This window comes from Oncorhynchus keta, chromosome 32, assembly GCF_023373465.1.
Source record: "Oncorhynchus keta strain PuntledgeMale-10-30-2019 chromosome 32, Oket_V2, whole genome shotgun sequence".
NCBI classification, from domain to species: domain Eukaryota; kingdom Metazoa; phylum Chordata; class Actinopteri; order Salmoniformes; family Salmonidae; genus Oncorhynchus; species Oncorhynchus keta.
In genome coordinates, this window is record NC_068452.1 from 14,571,947 (window position 1) to 14,594,976 (window position 23,030).

Consider the following 23,030-nt stretch of genomic DNA (forward strand, 5'->3'; position numbering starts at 1 on the left):
ACAGCACCACACAAACCTCTTGAGCCGCAGACGGTAAATTTAAATCCTAATCAGCTTGCATTTTGGGGAAATTGAAATGCTGTATTCGCACTTGAGGCCCTTAACATATCAGATGCTCTTCAAAAATAATTGTTCAGTGTATATACAGTATCTTATTATACAAACATAGAGAAGGACACAAGAGAATGTAATAAAGAGATGTAATTCTTCTCATCAAAATCACATAGTAGTTTGTGGATGTTGTCTTTCAAACCCCTTGTTCGTTCTTTTGAGTACATTGCCTCGAAGGTACTCAGGGACATTGCCTCAAAACACAAGTAAAGTCTAGAAGTGTATTCACACCTGCAGGGGACGTGCATTATTAAACATTTAGCTAAGACACGAGAGAGACACGTCATGTGTGTTCCACACATCTCTTACCCCTTATCTGTAAAGTAAGATACAATTTCGATAGATTTATCCCAACTACTGAGATGACGTCATTGTCAGAGGCCTCTCTCTCTCTGTCTTTCTCTCTCTCTCTTTCCTCCTCACTCTCTCCCACAGTCTCTCTTCCCCCCCCTCTCTTTCTCTCTCTGTCTTTCCCTCTCTCTCTTCCCTCCTCACTCTCTCCCACAGTCTCTCTCTCTTCCTCCCCCCTCTCTCTTTCTCTCTCTCTGCCACTCTGTCAGGTGAATAGCGAACCTGTCGGCTCAGTGCAAGCATCAAGGTCACTCCTCCTCCTCTCAGTTAATCCTTCTCCTCTCCACTTTCTTTGTGGTTTCTGTACAAATATGGCAACCCACCAATCCCACCGGTTCCTGCCTGCCTAACTACTCGTTTTGTACCAATTAGCTTAGCTCTGCATGAGCTCGGTCCCCCATGGCCCACGGGAGCTTGGCGAGAGGATGGCATGCGTTCTTTTAACTCCGCACCTTCCATTAATGCCTGTGTGAGTAGCACCAGTTCTCTCTCGTATTGTTGAAGTTAGACTTTGAAAAAAGGATGCTCAAATGATGTAAGACAGGTTGAGTCATTGCACTGAAAGACACGTCCATGTGAACACACTTGCATGCTCTACAGTGCACACACATACACACACAGTTTGGCACACACACTTCTATCAAATCCTCAGAGTAACAGGGTTCACTGAGTTGATGGTTGTGCATATGTCATTGAAATACTCCCAACACCACTAAAATGTTAAGGAATGCTTTTATTTTAGATGACGTTTGTTTGATGAGTAAAGGATGCAGTGAGAAAGCCTGGTCCTATATCTGCTTGTGCTGTACAGACAAAGCCCCATAGAGGTATACAGCACAAACAGATCTGGGACCAGGCTAACAATGACAGAGGCTGTTTCCAGCTATGCTCCATATAGTAGTCTGTAACTTCATTGGGATACGTTACATAAAAACAAATATATTGCATATGCTTCAGTCTTAGTTCGACAGCACCTAGAGTGCGTTTGTCTGCGTCTCTGCCAGTAAGCTGCATTGGGGAAAAGACTGAAAATACGCTTGTCTTTGTTCTGTTAGTCCTTTTCCTGGTGCACAGTAAGAAGATTAGGGTAGAAGGGTGCTTAATATACTTTTTTTCATGTCAATGCATTTTCCCTCCTATCTGGGTCAACGTTTCCACCATTGAACTGTTACTCTGATATTTTAACGGTCATTTTAACACACCTCTCTTCCCCCCCCCCCAAAAAAAACACTGTTTTATTGTTCCTCTGAAATTCACCCAAGCTCAGTCAGCCAAGGAAGAGAAATGTGTCATTTGAAGTACAAGGCCAAATTTGAACCAAAAGTTTATAGTTTTGTTGTTATGCCAATTACCAAACGTGTTAAGCAGTGTCTAGATTTGCTGTTACTAAATCGAATCTGCTTTCGTAGTGTGGTTTTATGGCTTTCAGTCATTCCTAGGCTGGCGTGCAAATGTGCCAATGGGTAGGTGTGTATATGTGCTTGTGTGTTAGTCTTGTGTGTGTTCGTCCTATGTGTGCATGACTGTGTCTGTTAGTCCCCATGTGTGTGTATCTGTGCGTGTCTATGCATTTTGAGTGGATGGATGTGCATATGGCACCTGGTGGCATTGTCACTTTACATTTGCCTTACACTGTGTATTCTGTCTGTGTTGCAGAGCGAGGGAAGGGGAGACAACGCCAGGCCATCCTGGGAGAGCATCCGTCCTCCTACAGCGACAACGGCTATGGTCAGTGTTGCTCACATTCGCTGCCTCTCTTTACCCCTCCCTCCCTTGCTCTTTCTCTATTTTTGTCTCATGTCTCTCCTGCCCTCACTAGGCTGGACAATAAAATGAGTCAAAATTCGCCCAAGGCTGTAAAATGGCAAAAGAACGTTGGCTAAGCTGGAACACTTGCGCCTATAGTAGATGAAGGGAATCGAATGTTCCCAGAGCCTCTTCTGACTGGAGTGACGCTTGGAATTCCATTTTGCCTAAATGACTCCAAAAAATGTCCCAGCTGCTTTGCCGTATTTTACCACAACAATCTGTTATTTTTATTTTACCACAACAATCTGTTCTGAAAAATAACAACTAGAAGAAGAAAGTAGAAAGTAAACATCCGCACCTCGATGATGCCAAGTGTGCTTATGTTTGTGTAACGAGGAAGTTGGGAAAAATTGCAACTTTTGACTATTTCTGTTCTTGCGATCGATGACAGCAGAGTACGCTGCCCAACTTTATGTAATTGGAAAGAGGAGATTATCCTGATTCAAATGGTGTCCGATTTGAAAAAATCTAAATATGGACATTGTGAGATTTCTGGCGAAATATACCAGCATGCCTCTCCATAGGAAAACAATGGGGGGAGCTCAGCGTTCCAAGGGCAAACGGCATTTCAGAGCTAGCGTTTGATGACAATGGAGTACGCTGCCCAGTCTTACATAATTAGAAAGAGGAGATTCTCATGATTCAAATTGTGTCCAATTTGAAAAAATCTAAATATACACATTGCAAGATATTTGGCAAAATATACATACATACTTACATTTCTCTATAGGAAGCAATGGGACGACTTCAGAGTTCCATGAGTCATTTATTGTTGTTGTTTACATTTGAACTATCAGCAAGGTGGGCAGGTCTCATTGCCAACCATAGCAAAGCAGGCATTGTGACGTAGAACAATAGGCAATATTGTTCTACGTCACAGCAATAGGGAATAGAACATTCGGAAGGCGAGTTGGTGCCATGGTGCTCAATAGAACAATTACATTTACATTACATTACATTTAAGTCATTTAGCAGACGCTCTTATCCAGAGCGACTTACAAATTGGTGCATTCACCTTATGACATCCAGTGGAACAGCCACTTTACAATAGTGCATCTAAATCTTTTAAGGGGGGGGGGGGGTGAGAAGGATTACTTTATCCTATCCTAGGTATTCCTTAAATAGGTGGGGTTTCAGGTGTCTCCGGAAGGTGGTGATTGACTCTGCTGTCCTGGCGTCGTGAGGGAGTTTGTTCCACCATTGGGGGGCCAGAGCAGCGAACAGTTTTGACTGGGCTGAGCGGGAACTGTACTTCCTCAGTGGTAGGGAGGCGAGCAGGCCAGAGGTGGATGTACGCAGTGCCCTTGTTTGGGTGTAGGGCCTGATCAGAGCCTGGAGGTACTGAGGTGCCGTTCCCCTCACAGCTCCGTAGGCAAGCACCATGGTCTTGTAGCGGATGCGAGCTTCAACTGGAAGCCAGTGGAGAGAGCGGAGGAGCGGGGTGACGTGAGAGAACTTGGGAAGGTTGAACACCAGACGGGCTGCGGCGTTCTGGATGAGTTGTAGGGGTTTAATGGCACAGGCAGGGAGCCCAGCCAACAGCGAGTTGCAGTAATCCAGACGGGAGATGACAAGTGCCTGGATTAGGACCTGCACCACTTCCTGTGTGAGGCAGGGTCGTACTCTGCGGATGTTGTAGAGCATGAACCTACAGGAACGGACCACCGCCTTGATGTTAGTTGAGAACGACAGGGTGTTGTCCAGGATCACGCCAAGGTTCTTAGCGCTCTGGGAGGAGGACACAATGGAGTTGTCAACCGTGATGGCGAGATCATGGAACGGGCAGTCCTTCCCCGGGAGGAAGAGCAGCTCCGTCTTGCCGAGGTTCAGCTTGAGGTGGTGATCCGTCATCCACACTGATATGTCTGCCAGATGCGATTCGCCACCTGGTCATCAGAAGGGGGAAAGGAGAAGATTAATTGTGCATCTCTCTCTCTATGTGACTGTCATTGTGCATCTGGGCTTTGGGTATCCTGTAATTAAGCTCCAACACCCACAGACACTTACATCTGAAGGAGGTGGTGGAGGTTGGATGGATGGATGGAAAAACAGGGGGGAAGGGGTGGTCTCTACATATGTGTGTGTGTCATACAGTCATTGCGTGAGTGTGTATATGTGTGTCAGGAGTTTGGAAAGAGCGTAATGATGTGATGTGAGCGGCCGCTCTTGAAGGCACTTGGTAATTAGCCAGATCTGCAGGGGAAACGGGGTGCAGTGGTGTAGAAAATGGTCTAGGACTTTTTTAGTACTGCTGGAATTGTTTATCCTACTTCATGGGGGGCTGGGAGCTGAGGGGGGAAGTTTGCACTGTCATCTCAACCATCCCCAATAAGGTCTGTGACAGCTTTTTCTTGTTCTTTCTTTCTCTATCTCTCTCTCTCTCTCTCTGCCCCCTCTGTCTCTCTCTGCTCCCTTTCTCACACACTCTTTCTCTCACTCTATTTCTTTCTCTCCCTCACTTTCTCTCTCTTCCCTTCTCTATATTTTGTCTCCCTCCCTCTGCCTCTCTCTTTCTATCTTTCTCTCTCTTTCTCTCTTGCCCCCCCCCTCTCTCTCTCCATCTCTCTCTATCCCCCTACCCTCATCCCCCTTTCTATTTCTCACTTTCTCTCAGTCTTATTCTCTCCTTCTCTCTCTCTCTCTCTCTCTCTCTCTCTCTCTCTCTCTCTCTCTCTCTCTCTCTCTCTCTCTCTCTCTCTCTCTCTCTCTCTCTCTCTCCCCCACTCTCCAGGGTCACACTGCCCCCTGCTGCCCCTGCCCAGCAATAACAGGTACAAGAGGAGCTCTCCCCATGACGCCCAGGAGGTGGTTGCCTATCCCCTGCCCCAGACCTCCTCCTATATGGGCCACGCCTCCAGCTCGTCGGTTGCCATGGTGAGCGGCCTGCACCCAGCCAAGATGAACTGCACCCGCATCTTCAACCTCTTCTGCCTGTATGGGAATATTGAGAAGGTCAGTGTCGGCGTCTGTTTTCTCACGAGATGAAAGCTAAAGCTACTGCGATTCAAAAAACATCATTAATTTCAAAGTTATAAAATGGATGTATCAATCCTAGATTGCCTCTTTAAATGAGAGGGCTGAGGGCAATAGAGTGACAGCTATTGTGACTAGGGGGTGGATGCAATCAAGTTGCCATGGCAATCTTTATGCTGTAGCTTTGGTTACAGAATTACTGCCAGCAACCTACCACTGTGAGGGGAGTACCTACCAGTTTGATTCAATTGAACCTTGACCTGTAATATGTTTTAGAGTGAGACTTATTTCATTTGGTCTCTATATTAACGTGGATAAAAACAAAAGTGTGCTTAGTGATTAGTTGACAAATATAATCAAGTAATACAAAACTAACCCAAGGTCAGCGTCACCTAGTAGAATCCTATCAGAAGGTCTGTACGGATTCACAGTGATGCCATTCGGTCTTATTTACGCCCCAGGTGAAGTTTATGAAGAGTGTCCCGGGCACCGCACTGGTAGAGATGGGTGATGAGTACGCTGTGGACCGATCCATCACACACCTCAACAGCATCAAGGTGTTCAGCAAGAGGCTCAACGTCTGGTGAGGAGGCTACATGTTTCACCTTTGACCCCAACTCCCTGAACCCGAGCTTGATGAGCGTGACATTCATCTTTCCTCGATTCCTCACGTCCTCTCTCCTTGCCTCCTTCTCAAAAGCACCTTGGATCTTCTCCTCAAATGCGTTTTGAGAAGGAGGCAGGAAGAGAGAACACAATGCCATCCTTTGAAAGAGAAGGCTATTACCGTCATCATTATCATCAATTTGTTGCTTAGCAAGTTTTGGTTTTGGGAATCTTCAAAGCGCTAGGAAAAAAAGCACAGTGGAGATGCACAAAGGCCTTATTCGTCTCGACAGTGTTGGCTGTTTAAAGGCTCTGTGTGGGTTGCGTTGAGTTGTCCTATTGAATTGGCAGCCTCCATCCATCAGAATAATGAATTGCCTAAGCTGCTAGATCCAGACGAGTCTTTCCTTCTGCTCCGCTGGGATTCAGCGGAGCAGGATCAAACAGCATTTCATTATGTTGGCGGACGGTCCACCAGTTACTGACTGCATACCCAATCTGAAGACATTGCTGCAACATATGGGGCATTGTTTGTAACATGCTATATGTTGTGAAAGAGATGGATGTCGTGGCATGAAATACATATTTTTCTATAGCATGCTATAAACCATGCCCCAAATAGTATAGCATGTTACAATACAAACAATTGCCCGAATAATTATAGCATGTTAAAAATGGCGCTGCCATAGCCATCTCTAGGCCTCTGAATGAGAGACTGCATAGCATTGAACAACTTAAAGGGCATTTCATAAATCCCCTTCAACCCGTTGGGAGTTAGTCTCACAGCACTAAGCCGATTACATACCTAACCTCTCGCTCCCCTCGGCCCTTGAGAGCCAATTTGTTATTAGAGGGTCAAGACAGGTTTTTTTATGTTTACTCTTCCTGTCCCTATCTGTACCTTGGCCTCATGAATGCATAAACCCCATTTAATGTGCTTCCTTTTTGTTCACCCACTATAGGAGGAAACATAGAATTACATATAGATTATCTATGGCTGCAAATCTAGCAGCTGTGTTCCTCTCCCATCTAAATATCTATCTATTCATCCCTCCCCCTTCCCTTCCTTGATCTTTCCCTCCCTCCAGTGTGTCCAAGCAGCATGCGGTCATCCCCAGTCAGGTGTTTGAGCTGGAGGACGGCAGCAGCAGCTACAAGGACTTTGCCATGACCCGGAACAACCGCTTCAGCAGCGTGGGCCAGGCGTCCAAGAACATCATCCAGCCGCCCGCCGCTGTGCTGCACTTCTACAATGTCCCGCCCTGCATCACTGAGGACGAGCTGCAGAGGGTTGGTGTGGAGGGGAGGGAAGGGAAGGGGGGAAGGGGTGGCTGTTTAGGCTGGATTGGTGACTGATGTCTTGAGAGGTGGGAGGTGGGGGTAAGGAGAGGTTGAACCCTTTCTATAGTGGAATTAAAAGTTTGGATGACCCTGATAATGGGTAGCAGGAGACACCTGCCTATAGGGTAAAGAAGACACAAGCAAGTGGGGAGATAGTTCTTAACATTTTAATAAACAGTCATTCAAATCTTTGCAATATGTCAAGTTATTTGGCACCAGAGAGACAATAGCCCAGTGGGCCTCCAAGTTCAGGTTTGAATAACACTGGCCTGTAGAATCTTGTCCAGTGTTGAGATTCATATCATAACATCGCCATCTAGTGGATAATATATACAACACACTGAATGAATCAATGTTGATGCAATAGTTGAACCTTTTCTGTTGTGTGCTTTATGTTTAGTTATGTACAGAGCATGATGTTCCCGGTTTCATCAAGTTCAAAGTCTTTGATGCAAAACGTAAGTGCTCATTTCATTCATTATGTTGGACTAAATTGACATTATATAACATGAGTCAATTCAGTAGAGGTACTAGTCATAGACATTCAGCTCTGTTTCTAAATAATGTGTCAGCAACAGCTAGGCACCTAGATTATAAATGTAATTAATAAGGAATAATATAAATAGATAAATATTATTCTACTATGACTGATATGAATAGACCATTATGAATGATTTTCCTATAAATGTTTCTAAATGCTTTCTAAATGCTTTCCCACTCCCTTCTAGCCAGCTCAAAAACTATCTCAGGCTTATTCGAATTTGACAACAAGACACATGCTGTGGAGGTTCTAACAGTCCTCAACCACCACCAGATCAGAATTCCAAGTAAGTACTGTGTCCTGCTCCGTAGAGAATGACATCAGAATGCTTGCTTCAATAACAGAAAAAAAAGAGCGAGAGATGATGAGAGAATGATAGAAAGAGAATGAATGGGTCACAAGGCAGTAGGCTGGATTCACCACGTGTGCCAGAGACTGCAGCCCAAGAAAACCTCTAGAAAACCCATGCCACCTCTTCTGTCTCTTTTAAGTGACATCTTCGAGACATTTAACATGGTTCTGACTGCAACTATCCACCCCAAAAAATAAATAATAAGGTTGATGTCCGCGCCCCCCCGCGATAATCTAATTAGCATAATACACATTTCCCCATCAAAATCCGTCAGTTTCAGCTAGAGAGATATCAGGTTTTTTGCATTGGATGCATCTCAATCCACCGCGTCCGCCTATGTCGCACTTCCGCATCTGCAGTGAAAGGTGACAGAGCTAGAGCGGTGTTTGTCAGAACATGAGACATTCCAAAAATCTGTCTTCTCACAAAATGTACATGTCAGTGTTTGCACTATAGGATGCCCATAGGCCTCACAATACTCGTCTGAAGGTCCCCGGTACCAGTTGAAAAAATGTATGGAAGAGCACAAGGCGAGACCCAGATGCAGACACGGGAGGCAGATGATTGGAGTCTTAGATGTTTATTGATCCAAAAAGGGGGTAGGCAAGAGAATGGTCGTGGACAGGCAAAAGGTCAAAACCAGTTCAGAGTCCAGGAGGTACAGAGTGGCAGGCAGGCTCGAGGTCAAGACAGGCAGAATGGTCAGGTAGGCGGGTACAGAGTCCAGAACAGGCCAGGGTCAAAACCGGGAGGACTAGAAAAAAGATAATAGAAAAGGCAGGTGCTGGGGGAAAACACGCTGGTTGACTTGGACATACAAGACGAACTGGCACAGAGAGACAGGAAACACAGGGATAAATACACTGGCACAGAGAGACAGGAAACAGGGATAAATACACTGGCACAGAGAGACAGGAAACACAGGGATAAATACACTGGCACAGAGAGACAGGAAACACAGGGATAAATACACTGGGGAAAACAAGTGACACCTGGAGAGACATCAGAACAAACATCCTTTTGATATTTTAGGACGATCTGTTGTTCCGTGTAGTGAATCTGTTATTTAATGCGTTTGTATGGTCTAATAGCAGTAAGGCCTCAAAAAACAATTAGACATGAAGGGGTCCTGAAATCATAAATCAAATAGCTAAATGATCCTTGGTATGACAATTCCATATAACTTAGCTTAGTGGGACCCCCCTTATCAGTTAACAAAACAACTATACTACCTAAGCATAATGTTAATAATCAATAGCTGACTAGCACAGTCTGATTGGATAGAACTCCCCCCCAAAAAGTATAAGATAGTTGAAATGTATATGTTAACATTAATTCTGATACTGTAGGCCACATCTAAGGCTGTGTTTAGACACTAATTGGTATTTTGACCAATCACATCAGATTTTTTCACCAGATCTTTTTCAGAGCTCATTCGATTGCCAAAAATACCAAATAGTGAGAAAACATTTTTGGGGGGAATTTGGCTGCTCGTCTAAACGCAGCCTAAGTGACTTTCATTGTAAACCGTTTTTTCACTCAGATTTGAACCTTATAGAGGACATCATGTTGGAGGGAGTATCACTAGCCTGTAGCATGGAGTAAAGCTAGGTAGTAATGCTAGTTTGTTCATGTCATTAAGAGGTGCTTATCTTCACTCCATGCGACAGGCTGCATTACACTTCTTTTGAGGGGTTTCCCTAATAAAACTCCAACAGTCGTACTGTAGGTTGGTGGAAATTAGGCTGAATAATAAACTGCATTTATCAATCGGACTCCATTATTATGTGAATAAATGCAATAGACTGTCTGGAGGATCTAGCACGATGGTGAATCATTGCATCACCGACTCAGTATGACTATAATGAACGTGTGTCTATCTTGCACCGTTATGCAATTACTAAGAGGCTAGATACAAATAGCTAGTCCTCGCGACCAATGTTCAAGCATTCATTTATTGAGGCAAGCAGCTCAGGGATGTCACGTTGGTACCCAAGCATGTGCTATGTGTTTAGTGTAATTAACAACGATCAAATGAAAGGCATATAGTCAATCAAATAATTACTCTGTAAAACGAGGAATGCATTTACTCAATTCAACTAATACAATGTATTAGTCATGAAATAATTGACACTCAAACATTACAGTGTACATGAAATACATGATACAGTACAGAATGACACAGAGTAAATGATTATCACCAATAGGCTAGGACTTGGTTACACATGTCGTCAGTTCAGAATAATCTCGAAGAGAAAAAAAACTATGTGTGTCTGATACACATAGGAGCTTGGTAGCAAGTTCTCAAAGTATGAGCGAATTCACTCCCCTCTTAAACAAATTCAAGCGGGAACGTAACCCAACCTGAATTAACACTTCTTAACACTTTGCTAGTGAAAACAAAAGGTAGGAACAACACACCCAGATTCTTATTTAATCAACTCTAATCAATGTTAATGTTATGACCGTTAAACAGGAATGTGTCTGATAACCCATTAACCCAATATAAAAAATGTTGTCTCTTTTTTTTAATTGAACCATTATTTAACAAGGCAAGTCAGTTAAGAACAAGTTCTTACTTACAATGACGGCCTACCCCGGCCAAACCCTAACCCGGACGACGCTGGGCCAATTGTGCGCCGCCCTATTGGACTCCTAATCACAGCCGGTTGTGATACAGCCTGGAATCAAACCAGGGTCTGTAGTGACACCTCTAGCACTGAGATGCAGTGCCTTTATAGACCTCTGCGCCACTCGTGAGCTGTCCAGTGACTTTAAAAATACAGAAAACATCAAATGCAATAAGACTTATCAAAATGGGCAGCTCTTTATAAGCTCTTGAAACAAACCAAACACTACAATTTAATTCACACAGTAACAGTTGTCACTCCTCTCCTGGTATCAGTGACATATTTACATTTAAGTCATTTAGCAGACGCTCTTATCCAGAGCGACTTACAAATTGGTGCATACACCTTATGGCATCCAGTGGAACAGCCACTTGCATCTAAATATTTTTTTTTTTTTTTTGGGGGAGAAGGGGGGGGGGTGAGAAGGATTACTTACCCTTACTTACCCTATCCTAGGTATTCCTTGAAGAGGAATACCTAGGACCCCAGGACGTCTGTGGAAAAGTTTCATCCTGGAGATTGCCACGGTGAAGGTGTGGCTCTCTCTTGTGAGATGCAAATATACATCCGGACAATGCCAGATAGAATCAACATGCCAGGCTAGCCGCTAGACGCCTCTTCCTCACTGGCCTTCATCATTTACATTTGTTCACTTTCTCTATTTATCGACTACAATACAAGTTAAATACATTTTTGTTTTATTCTTCCCTTGTGTTCCTCCCCTACACTGCAGTTATTCACCTTCACACTGGCTGACAACACAAACAAAAGCCAATTGACAAAACAAAAATGGAATCCCCCCCAAACACCTCCATTATGTTCTTTCATTATTTGTTTTTGTGGCAGAGGAGGAACATTGCAGGAGAAAGCTTTATTTTCTCTAATAATAATGGCTTTCATACAGAGAGCCTCACGCCATAGTCTCTTAGTGGGTGGCAGGCCTAAGTTTCCAGTTAGCTGAAAAAAATCTGAATACAGAATATAAGGAGTAACCCCTTGAGGCAACACAACACACACACAAACACTCACTCCATCATTTGCTCACTCACACATAATATTCAAATACATTTATACTGTCTCTGCACAGCCGCACACCTACTCACATGCAAGCTGCTGCTACTCTGTATATTATATCCTGTTACCTTACCCCTATACATATCTACCTCCATCACTCCAGTATCCTTGCACATGTAAATATGATATTGGAACTTACTTTTTAAATATTTCCTGTATATAGTATGCTTCATTGTACTTGTGCATTAAAACTTGATTCTTGAAACATGATCCTGACTAGTATACCAGGCATTCAGTTGAAATGTTGATACATAAAGAGACATGACATATTATAAGCATTATTATAAGACATTATAAAGGCTTGTGAATGCTTATAACAAGTAGTAAGCAATGATACCTGCAGGCCTCCCCTGTGATCTAGGAAATCTATGGAACAAATGTTGCTACCAAGTGTTTCTCAAAGTTAGCCAGATAACTCATTGATCATGTCTCTTTAAAAAAAACACTCTGTAACACTTAATAAGTTGTCCTTTTATATGGAGTGAATCTTTCAGAGTCTTTCGCTGGCTAACTTACTGCCTCTGCTTCATTAAATATCCCACCAGGGCATTGCTCAAACTGACTCTAGTGTCAGCACATGATTATTTAGAGCAAATGTTCATACACACACAAATACACACACACACACACACACGCACACACGCACACGCACACGCACACACACACACACACACACACACACACACACCTCAAAGTAAATGTATAGAGTTAAACATGTGTGCAAGTCATGTATTTTTTACCCTCTCCTCATCCCTTCTTCCTATTCTATCTTTCCATCTGCAGATGGTTCCAACCCTTACACCCTCAAGCTTTGCTTCTCCACTTCCTCACACCTCTGAGACCTGGAAAACCAAGATGGCCGCCACACTAGTTTGCCATCAACAAGGGGAGAAGCGGATAGGGGAGAAAGGAAGAGCACCCAACAAAGGAGAACAAAAGAAACAACGCAAGGGTGGTTAGTCAACACACTTTTTCGGACCTGAGAATGGAAAGGCGGGTGTTAAAAACACTCAAGATCATTTCTCCCCCTCATATGAACTATTTTAATGGATTCTTTTTTATTTCTTTTTTCCTTTATTTACAAAAACTATTTGAAGGAGCTGCAAGTGGTTGGGCTGACAGTTGTAACTGACAGAGGGAGAGGAAAGCCCAACTATGCATCCTGGCAGGGCTGCTTACTCTGCACTACAATTGATTTGACATTTCCTGTGCTGACTTGACGAGGGCCGAATTTGACTTCTGTCTTTTTATTGTGTGACCTATTTTAGTGGTCAAAAGACAGTGGCCTACGTTACGTTTTAATTCCTAAGCTGATGTCGATGGCCAGTGGCCAGTTTTACAACTTTCAGACGATTCCCAAAGTTGGACTATGAGAACTGTATACCCAGTTTTTCCCCTATATTAGTTTCTTCCTTCGGCGGGATGCAAAAGCCCTCGAAGCAACATCTAGGGCAGCTGGGATAAAAATTACAAATTGAAGCCAATGGAGGGCAAATCATTTTAGGCGGTGGAGGGCTGCTCTAGCTAGGGGAAACACTGGTGGAAACTAGTGGAAATGTGTGTGCCTAACTCTGCAATATAAGAGATTACTCAGTGTTTGTAAATGAACAACCAGTCCATATTATAGTGTACATATATGTGTATAGCAGTTGAGTGGGTGTCCAGGTGTTATGTTAATAAGAGCAGTTCCTCATGGAAAAAACACAATTTTACATGTGAATTGTTCCAAGAAAACACATGTGAAATCATATGATTTTCCACATGTGAAATCATGTGTTTTTCTGTTTCTACATTTTCTCTGTCGATGGTCCTCTTCTTTGGAGGACCATTTGAATTCAAACTAAAATGAACACTTGAGACTTGTCAGAAGTCGGTGTCAGCTTACACTCTGATGGTCAACAGCAACCCGCCATGTCGGTCCCTGGATCTAGGGTTGGGAAACACTGAATCAGAGGGGTGAAATACTCAGCCACTACGACACGTCTGTCTTCTCTCAAGACAACATTTTTTGAAGAGGACATTTGCTTTTCCCAAACTGTGTTTCAAGAATTCCAAACGGGTTGTATGTATGCGGGTTGTATGTATTTAGTGTTCCCAGTTATACTGTGTCTCCATGTTTGTACTTGGCACACCACGACCACGTCTGAAGAATTCACTGTGAGCATGTGCAGAAATTAAAACATTTGCCAGTCGATACACAAGAAGGTCATTTTATTCCCATTCCAATAGGTGCTTATCCATTTAGAATACTATTATATATATCCAGTTCCGGTAACACTTTGCAATAAGGTTACCTTTAAGGGGTTATAGTTTATTTAATATTGAATTACATTTTTATAGAACATTCTATCACTACTAAATGCCATTTGAACAATGAGAACAGTGAGTCTTTTTGAGAGTTCTGTTGCTTTGTCATGTTTCATCATACAGAGAGTGAAATTCATCAGTTTAGCAAGGTTAAGGTAGGACTGTCAGTTCCTCATTAGAATTTGGTGTCCTGACGTCTGGGTCACAGGGTTATGGAAAACACTTTTACACTTCAGACTGCTTTAAGTTATGTGTAAGCAATTAAGCAGGCAAATCATATTATGATTACAAGCAAAATTATTTTAGGATATAGTCGTCGTCCATATTGGTCGCATCTTGGCATCCGGCTGGTCCTCACAGTGAAAAGGTTTGCAAAGCATCTTGCTTGAAAAAGCAATTGCCAAACTATCTGTCTATATACCGTACATTCGGAAAGTATTCAAATACCTTGACTTTTTACACATTTTGATAACGTTACAGCCTTATTCTAAAATTGATTAAATATTTTTTCCCTCATCAATCTACACACAAAACAGGTTTTTAGAAATCTATTAAAAATAGAAAACTGAAATATCACATTTACATAAGTATTCAGACCCTTTACTCAGTACTTTATTGAAGCACCTTTGTCAGCGATTACAGCCTCGAGTCTTCTTGGGTATGACGCTACAAGCTTAAAACACCTGTATTTGGGGAGTTTCTCCCATTATTTTCTGCAGATCCTCTCAATCTCTGTCAGGTTGGATGGGGAGCATCGCTGCACAACTATTTTCAGGTCTCTCCAGAGATGTTCGATCGGGTTCAAGTCCGGGCTCTTGCTGGGCCACTCAAGAACATTCAGAGACTAGTCCCGAAGCCACTCATGTGTTGTCTTGGCTGTCTGCTTAGGGTTGTTGTCCTGTTGGAAGGCGAACCTTTGCCCCAGTCTGAGGTCCTGAGCGCTCTGGAGCAGGTTCTCATCAAGCATCTCACTGTACTTTGCTCCGTTCATCTTTCCCTCGATCCTGACTACGGTAGTCTCCCAGTCCCTGCCGCTGAAAAACATCCCGGTTCCAGGTTTCAGGTTTCCTCAAGACATTGGTTTGGCAGATTCAGGCTTGGCATTCAGGACAAAGACTTCAATCTTGTTTTCATCAGACCAGAGCACCTGGTTTCTCATGGATCTGAGAGTCATTTAGGTGCCTTTTGGCAAACTCCAAGCGAACTGTCATGTGCCTTTTACTGAGGAGTGGCTTCTCTTCTGGCCACTCTGCCATAAAGGCCTGATTGGTGGAGTGCTGCAGAGATGGTTGTCCTTCTGGAATGTTCTCCCATCTCCACAGAGGAACTCTGGAGTTCTGTCAGAGTGACCATCGAGTTCTTGGTCAACTCCCTGACCAAGGACCTTCTCCCTGATTGCTCAGCTCTAGGGCTTGGTGGTTCCAAACTTCTTCCATTTAAGAATGATGGAGTCCACTGTGTTCTTGGCGTCCTTCAATGCTGTAGAAGTTTTTTGGGACGCTTCCCCAGATCTGTGCCTTGACACACACCTGCCTTGGAGCTCTACAGACATTCCTTCGACCTCGTGGCTTGGTTTTTGCTCTGACATATACTGTCAACTGTGGGACCTTATATAGACAGGTGCGTGCCTTTCCAAATCATGTCCAATCAATTGAATTTACCACAGGTGGGCTCCAATCAAGTTGTAGAAACATCTCAAGGAGGATCAAAGGAAACTGGATGCACCTGAGCTAAATTTGGAGTCTCATAACAAAGGGTCTGAATACTTATGTAAATAAGGTATGTCTGTTTTTTATTTTGATTACATTTGCAAAAATGTTTTTAAAAAAACGTTTTTGCTTTGTCATTATGGGGTATTGTGTGTAGATTGAAACATTTCTGTAATCGATTTAGAGTAAGTCTATAACGTAACACAATTTTGAAAAATGGAAGGGGTCTGAATATTTTCTGTACGCTGTAGCTCTGAGTTACATTATCCAGACTGACGGACGGCTCTGGCAGCTCCTGGCAGACGGCAGCTCCTGACAGACGGGCGGCTCTGGCAGCTCAGGACAGATGGGATGCTCTGGCATTTCAGGACAGACAGGCAGCTCTGGCAGCTCAGGACAGATGGGAGACTCTGGCAGCGCTGGACAGGAGGGAGACTCTGGCAGGGCTGGACAGGCGGGAGCACCTGGAGGAAGGAGACGGAGAGACAGCCTGGTGCGTGGGGCTGCCACCGGAGGCCTGGTGCGTGGAGGAGGCACCCGGATAGACCGGACCGTGGAGGCACACTGGAGGTCTCGAGCACCGAGCCTGCACAACCTTACCTGGCTGGACACTCCCCGTAGCCAGGCCAGTGCGGCGAGGTGGAACAGACCATACTGGGCTGTGCTGGAGAACTGGGGACACCGTGCGCAGGGCTGGTGCCATGTACCCCGGGCCGAGGAGACACACTGAAGACCAGATGCGCTGAGCCGGCTTCATGGCACCTTGATGCCCACTCTAGCCCGGCCGATACGAGGCGCTGCGATGTAACACATCGGGCTATGCCTCTGCACCGGGGACACCGTGCGCCTCACGGCATAACACGACTCACCTGGGGTGACCGAGAAGTGTTCTGCCTACCCTCTCGACTCCCAGATGGACTCCTCCAGTACCAACCGGAAGTGTGCCCTCTCCGGCCGCAGCTGGTCCAGGAGGAGCCTCCTCCTCCGGTCCCCCTCGATGCGGCCTCCCCTAACTCCATAGGTATGGGAGCGGGAGGGCCAGGAGGTGGAACAGACAGGAACCTTTCAGAACGTCCGCGAGCAGCCAGCAGATTGTCCAGTCTGATCGACAGGTCTATGAGCTCGTCCAGGGTGGGCGTGGTGTCCCGACAAGCCAGCTCCCTGAGGACGTCCTCCCTCGGGCTACACCTGTAATGGTCTGTTAGGGCCCTGTCGTTCCACCCCGCACCAGCGGCCAAGGTCCGGAACTCCAGCGTGAAGTCCTGCACGCTCCTCGTCTCCTGCCTGAGATGGAACAATCTCTCACCAGCCGCTCGGCCCTCCGGAGGGTGGTCGAACACGGCCCGGACGTGGCATGTGAACTCCGGGTAGTGGCCCCTCGCCGAGTCGGGCCCGTTCCAAATGGTATAGGCCCACTCCAGGGCTGTACCCGTCAAGCAAGAGACGAGGACGCTCACACTCTCCTCGTCCGAGGGTGTTGGCCGAACGGTGGCCAGGTAAAGCTCGAGTTGGAGCAAGAATCCCTGGCACCCCGCCGCCGCTCCATCGTACTCCCTCGGAGGCGCAAGACGAAGTGCGCTGGTTCCGGATACCGCTGGAGGAGGTTGTAGCGTTGTAGGTGGGGGAGTTGGAGGGGAAGTAGGGAGACTACTCCTCTCCCATCGGTTCATCCTCTCCATCATCTGATCCATCGCCGATCCGATGCGATGGAGGATGGACGTATGCTGCCCGGCTGCCCCTCTGGTCTTGGGATCTTGAGGAGATGTGCGGGGGGTAAACACAGCTGTGTCCCGAAAAGACCAAACCCACTCTGCATGTCTGTGTGCTTCAGTGATGCATGAAAAGCAACCTTCTGGCCTCCCTTATTTCCCTCTCTTCTCTTTTTCACACTTCCCTGGCTGTAGCAATCCCTGTTTTTCTCACCAGGGTCATATTCAGTAGGCACAAATGGAAGCCATCAGACTGAAATCCGATGCAACATATTTAGCTATATTTTGCACTAATGTATATGACCCAGCTGTGGGAGCCTGAGATTGGAAGATCTGTCTCTAAATGAACCTCAACCAAATATTGTCGTTGACAGCACTAGGTCTTTGTACATTTCTAAAATTATAAAGGCCTAGTGCCAAAAATGTGTTTTTTTACACTTGCCCTGGCACTAGGAAGTTAGCAGCAGTCATGGGGAGCAGGTCGATTCGCATTCCAGTGCTGGTTTTTGAGTTATATCCTGGGCTCCCCCCACGGCGTTGAGAGAGTAGCCTAGCTAGCCTATAGTGTGAGTAACCTAAATGGGCTACTAATGTGGCGTGACTTCGTAGGCTATGCCTGACCCCTTTGAAATTGAAAGATGTACTCAATGTACACATAGAGAGCAGAGACAAGATGAGGAGTGAGAATAATTACTCTTCTTATTTTTTATTTTACCTTTATTTAACCAGGTAGACCAGTTGAGAACAAGTTCTCATTTACAACTGCAACCTGGCCAAGATAAAGCAAAGCAGTGAGACAAAAACAACAACACAGAGTTGGGATAGGATAAAATGCAGTCAATAACACAATAAAAAATCTGTATACAGTGTGTGCAAATTGAGTAAGGAGGTAAGGCAAAAAAATAGGCGGGCGGGCGGGTGTGGGCAGTGATAGGTTGAAGAGCATGCATTTAGTTTTACCAGCATTTAAGAGCAGTTGGAGGCCACGGAAGGAGTGTTGTAATGACATCAAAGCTCATTTGGAGGTTTGTTAACACAGTGTCCAAAGAAGGGCCAGATGTATACAGTGTGGTGTTGTCTGCGTAGAGGTGGATCAAAAAATCACCCTCAGCAAGAGCGACATCATTGATATATACAGAGAAAAGAGTCAGCCCGAGAATTGAACCCTGTGGCACCCACATAGAGACTGCCAGAGGTCCAGACAACAGGCCCTCTGATTTGATACACTGATCTTTTTTTTATTTTTTTTTACCTTTATTTTACTAGGCAAGTCAGTTAAGAACTAATTCTTATTTTCAATGACAGCCTAGGAACAGTGGGTTAACTGCCTGTTCAGGAGCAGAATGACAGATTTGTACCTTGTCAGCTCAGGGATTTGAACTTGCAACCTTTCAGTTACTAGTCCAACGCTCTAACCACTAGGCTACCCTGCCACCTCTATCTGAAAGTTCAGTGATTTATTCAGAAGTTCTCTTGAGCCATCAGAGAGTGAGGGAGATTGTGGCTTTCAGTCACCCGTATCATAGAAACTCTCCTCTGTAGAACTCTGTGGCTTACTTTTTTCAGAGTTGATTTTCTCCCTCAGGACCTCACTGGAGTATCAAAATCTCACTACACACATGCAGATGAAGAAAACCATCAACTCTCTTTCCCTCTGTTTACCTGTGGCACCTTACTCCTAATATACAATCACAATGAGTTCCTGAAACCATCAGGTTATTACTTCAGAAAACTTTTTGTGAATATTAATTGTTGATGGTGTGTGTGTAACCCTTAAAGGGGCATTTTACTCCAAATAAAAATATATATACAGTACCAGTCAAAAGTTTGGACACACCTACTCATTCCAAGGTTTTTCTTTATTTTCACTATTTTCTACATTGTCGAATATTAGTGAAGATATCAAAACTATGAAATAACACATATGGAATAAAAAAAGTGTTAAATAAATCAAAATATATTTTATATTTGAGATTCTTCAAAGTAGCCATTTGCCTTGATGACAGCTTTGCACACTCTTGGCATTCTCCAGCTTCATGAGGAATGCTTTTCCAACAGTCCTGAAGGAGTTCCCACATAAATGCTGAGCATTTGTTGTCAGCTTTTCCTTCACTCTGCGGTCTAACTTATCCCAAACCATCTCAACGGGGTTGAGATCAGATGATTTTGGAGGCCAGGTCATCTGATGCAGCACTCCATCCCCCTCATTGGCAAATAGCCCTTACACAGCCTGGAAGTGTGTTTTGGGTCATTGTCCTGTTGAAAAACAAATGATAGTCCCACTAAACGCAAACCAGATGGGATGGCGTATTGCTGCAGAATGCTGTGGTAGCCATGCTGATAAAGTGTGCCTTGAATTCAAAATAAATCAGAGATAGTGTCACCAGCAAAGCGCCCCCACACCATCACACCTCCTCCTCCATGCTTCACAGTTGGAACCAACAACAACGACATGGTCCACCCACACAGATAGTGTGGTGAGGAAGGCACAAGCTTCAGGAGGCTGAAGAAATTTGTCTTGGCACCTAAAACCCTCACAAAATGTCCACAATTGAGTGCATCTTGTCACCGCCTGGTACGGAAACTGCACCTCTCGCAACAGCAGGGCTCTCCAGAGGGTGGTGCGGTCTGCATAACGCATCACTGGGGATAAACTACCTGCCCTCCAGGACACCTACATCACCCAATGTCACAGGAAGGCCAAAAAGATCATCAAGGACAACAACCACCCAAGCCACTGCCTGTTCACCCCGCTATCATCCAGTATAGGTGCATCAAAGCTGGGACCGAGAGACTGAAACACAGCTTCTATCTCAAGACCATCAGACTGTTAAACTTGCACATTAGAGGCTGCTGCCTATATACATAGACTTGAAATCACTGGCCACTTTAATAAATGGAACACTAGTCACTTCAATAATGTTTATATATTTTGCATTACTCATCTCATATGTATATACTGTATTCTATTCTACTGTATCTTAGTCTATGCTGCTCTGACATTACTCATCCATATATTTATGCATTCTAAAATCAATTCCTTTTGTTAGATTTGTGTTACTTGTTAGATATTACTGCACTTTCGGAGCTAGAAAGACAAGTATTTCGCTACACCTGCAATAACATCTGCTAAACACATGTATATGACCAATAAAATGTGATTTGGTTTGATTTGACGTGTGGAGATCATCCGTTCACCTACTCTGCGTCTCACAAAGATAAGGCGGTTGGTACCAAAAATCTCAAACTTGGGCTCACCAGAGCAAAGGACAGATTTCCACCGGTCTAATGTCCATTAGTCGTGTCACTTGGCCCAAGCAAGTCTCTTCTTATTATTATTGCTGTCCTTTAGTAGTGGTTTCTTTGTAGCAATTCGACCGTGAAGGCCTGATTCATGTAGTCTCCTCTGAACAGTGTGAGCGTACCAAGTAATTAGGCGTCACTCTAAAGCGGGAAGGTGGAATAAACGAGTCAGGAGTAGGTCTTCTTGATTGAACACGGTTCTCTATTGAGGGTATTTTGTCAACAACAACATTCTAACATAATCAATGAAAAATCTTCCAAGGAAAAACACACATCTTCTTCTCCAGATGAAACAAGAACACGTTAGGATTATCTTTAAACTACCAAACATAAATCACAGGTTTGTCACCGTCTTAGTGGTTCTTTCAGCACTGTGTCTCTGTGTCTCTGTGTCTCTGTGTCTCTGTGTCTCTGTGTCTCTGTGTCTCTGTGTCTCTGTGTCTCTGTGTCTCTGTGTCTCTGTGTCTCTGTGTCTCTGTGTGGCCATCTTCCAGAGATAGTTTCCCCCTTCTCTGCTGGTTCCATTCTCTCTTTTATAGGGGAAGGAGAGTATGTCATTAGTACCGTCAGCTGTGCTTAATTGACTCTGGTTACCTTGTCTCCCATGCTTTGGCTACTATCCATGAGCCCAGCCTGCCCTCTAGTGGTCCTTCCACAACAGTTAATGTTACATTTACATTTGCATTTAAGTCATTTAGCAGACGCTCTTATCCAGAGCGACTTACAAATTGGTGCATTCACCTTATGACATCCAGTGGAACAGCCACTTTACAATAGTGCATCTAAATCTTTTAAGGGGGGTGAGAAGGATTACTTTATCCTTCTGGTCCTTCTGTGGCTCAGTTGGTAGAGCATGGCGCTTGTAACGCCAGGGTAGTGGGTTCGATTCCTGGGACCACCCATACGTAGAATGTATGCACACATGACTGTAAGTCGCTTTGGATAAAAGCGTCAGCTAAATGGCATATATTATTATTATATTATTATCCTATCCTAGGTATTCCTTAAAGAGGTGGGGTTTCAGGTGTCTCCGGAAAGGTGGTGATTGACTCCGCTGTCCTGGCGTCGTGAGGGAGTGTGTTCCACCATTGGGGAGCCAGAGCAGCGAACAGTTTTGACTGGGCTGAGCGGGAACTGTACTTCCTCAGTGGTAGGGAGGCGAGCAGGCCAGAGGTGGATGAACGCAGTGCCCTTGTTTGGGTGTAGGGCCTGATCAGAGCCTGGAGGTACTGAGGTGCCGTTCCCCTCACAGCTCCGTAGGCAAGCACCATGGTCTTGTAACGGATGCGAGCTTCAACTGGAAGCCAGTGGAGAGAGCGGAGGAGCAGGGTGACGTGAGAGAACTTGGGAAGTTTGAACACCAGACGGGCTGCGGCGTTCTGGATGAGTTGTAGGGGTTTAATGGCACAGGCAGGGAGCCCAGCCAACAGCGAGTTGCAGTAATCCAGACGGGAGATGACAAGTGCCTGGATTAGGACCTGCGCCGCTTCCTGTGTGAGGCAGGGTCGTACTCTGCGGATGTTGTAGAGCATGAACCTACAGGAACGGGCCACCGCCTTGATGTTAGTTGAGATGTGTCTGTTACTTGAACTCTGTGAAGCATTTATTTGAGCTGCAATCTGAGATGAAGTTAACTCTAATGAATTTATCCTCTGCAGCAGAGGTAAATCTGGGTCTTCCTTTCCTGTGGAGGTTCTCAGGAGAGCTAGTTTCATAGCGCTTGATGGTTTTTGCGACTGCACTTGAAGAAACTTTCAAAGTTCTTGAAATTTTCCTGGATTGACTGACCATGTCTTAAAGAAATGATGGACTGTTGTTTCTCTTTGCTTATTTGAGCTGTTCTTGAACTTGGTCTTTTACCATATAGGGCTATCTTCTGAATACCACCCATACTTTGTCAGAACACAACTGATTGGCTCAAACGTATTAACAAGGAAAGAAATTCCACAAATTAACTTTTATCAAGGCACACCTGTTAATTGACTACCTCATGAAGCTGGTTGAGAAAATGCCAAGAGTGTGCAAAGCTGTCATCAAGGCAAAGGGTGGATACTTCGAAGAATCTCAAATTTAAATAGAAACACTTTTTTGGTTATCACATCATGTGTTATTAGTTTGGATGTCTTCACTATTATTCTGCAATGTAGGAAATAGTAAAAAAAATAAAGAAAACCCCTCAAATGAGTAGGTGTGTCCAAACTTTTGACTGGTACT

The 23,030-nt window shown here is 44.6% G+C and overlaps 1 protein-coding gene and 1 long non-coding RNA gene across 2 annotated transcripts in view; one reads left to right on the forward strand and one right to left on the reverse strand.

The window, feature by feature from the left end:
- LOC118365062 (heterogeneous nuclear ribonucleoprotein L-like) overlaps nt 1–14,239 on the forward strand; it is a 59,489-nt gene extending 45,250 nt beyond the window's left edge. The window contains exons 7-13 of the mRNA XM_052490676.1: nt 2,119–2,190; nt 5,003–5,223; nt 5,706–5,827; nt 6,939–7,140; nt 7,592–7,649; nt 7,920–8,018; nt 12,572–14,239. Coding sequence (XP_052346636.1) covers nt 2,119–2,190; nt 5,003–5,223; nt 5,706–5,827; nt 6,939–7,140; nt 7,592–7,649; nt 7,920–8,018; nt 12,572–12,627 — 830 coding nt within the window. The 3' untranslated portion in view covers nt 12,628–14,239. The remainder of the gene's footprint in view (nt 1–2,118; nt 2,191–5,002; nt 5,224–5,705; nt 5,828–6,938; nt 7,141–7,591; nt 7,650–7,919; nt 8,019–12,571) is intronic.
- A 5,180-nt stretch (nt 14,240–19,419) lies between these two features.
- LOC127914467 (uncharacterized) lies at nt 19,420–21,287 on the reverse strand. The gene is made up of 3 exons (XR_008088490.1): nt 21,166–21,287; nt 20,772–20,957; nt 19,420–19,769 (listed from the first exon to the last, which is right to left on the reverse strand). It is a non-coding gene; the product is annotated as an uncharacterized LOC127914467 (long non-coding RNA).
- Between the last annotated feature and the right edge of the window lie 1,743 nt (nt 21,288–23,030).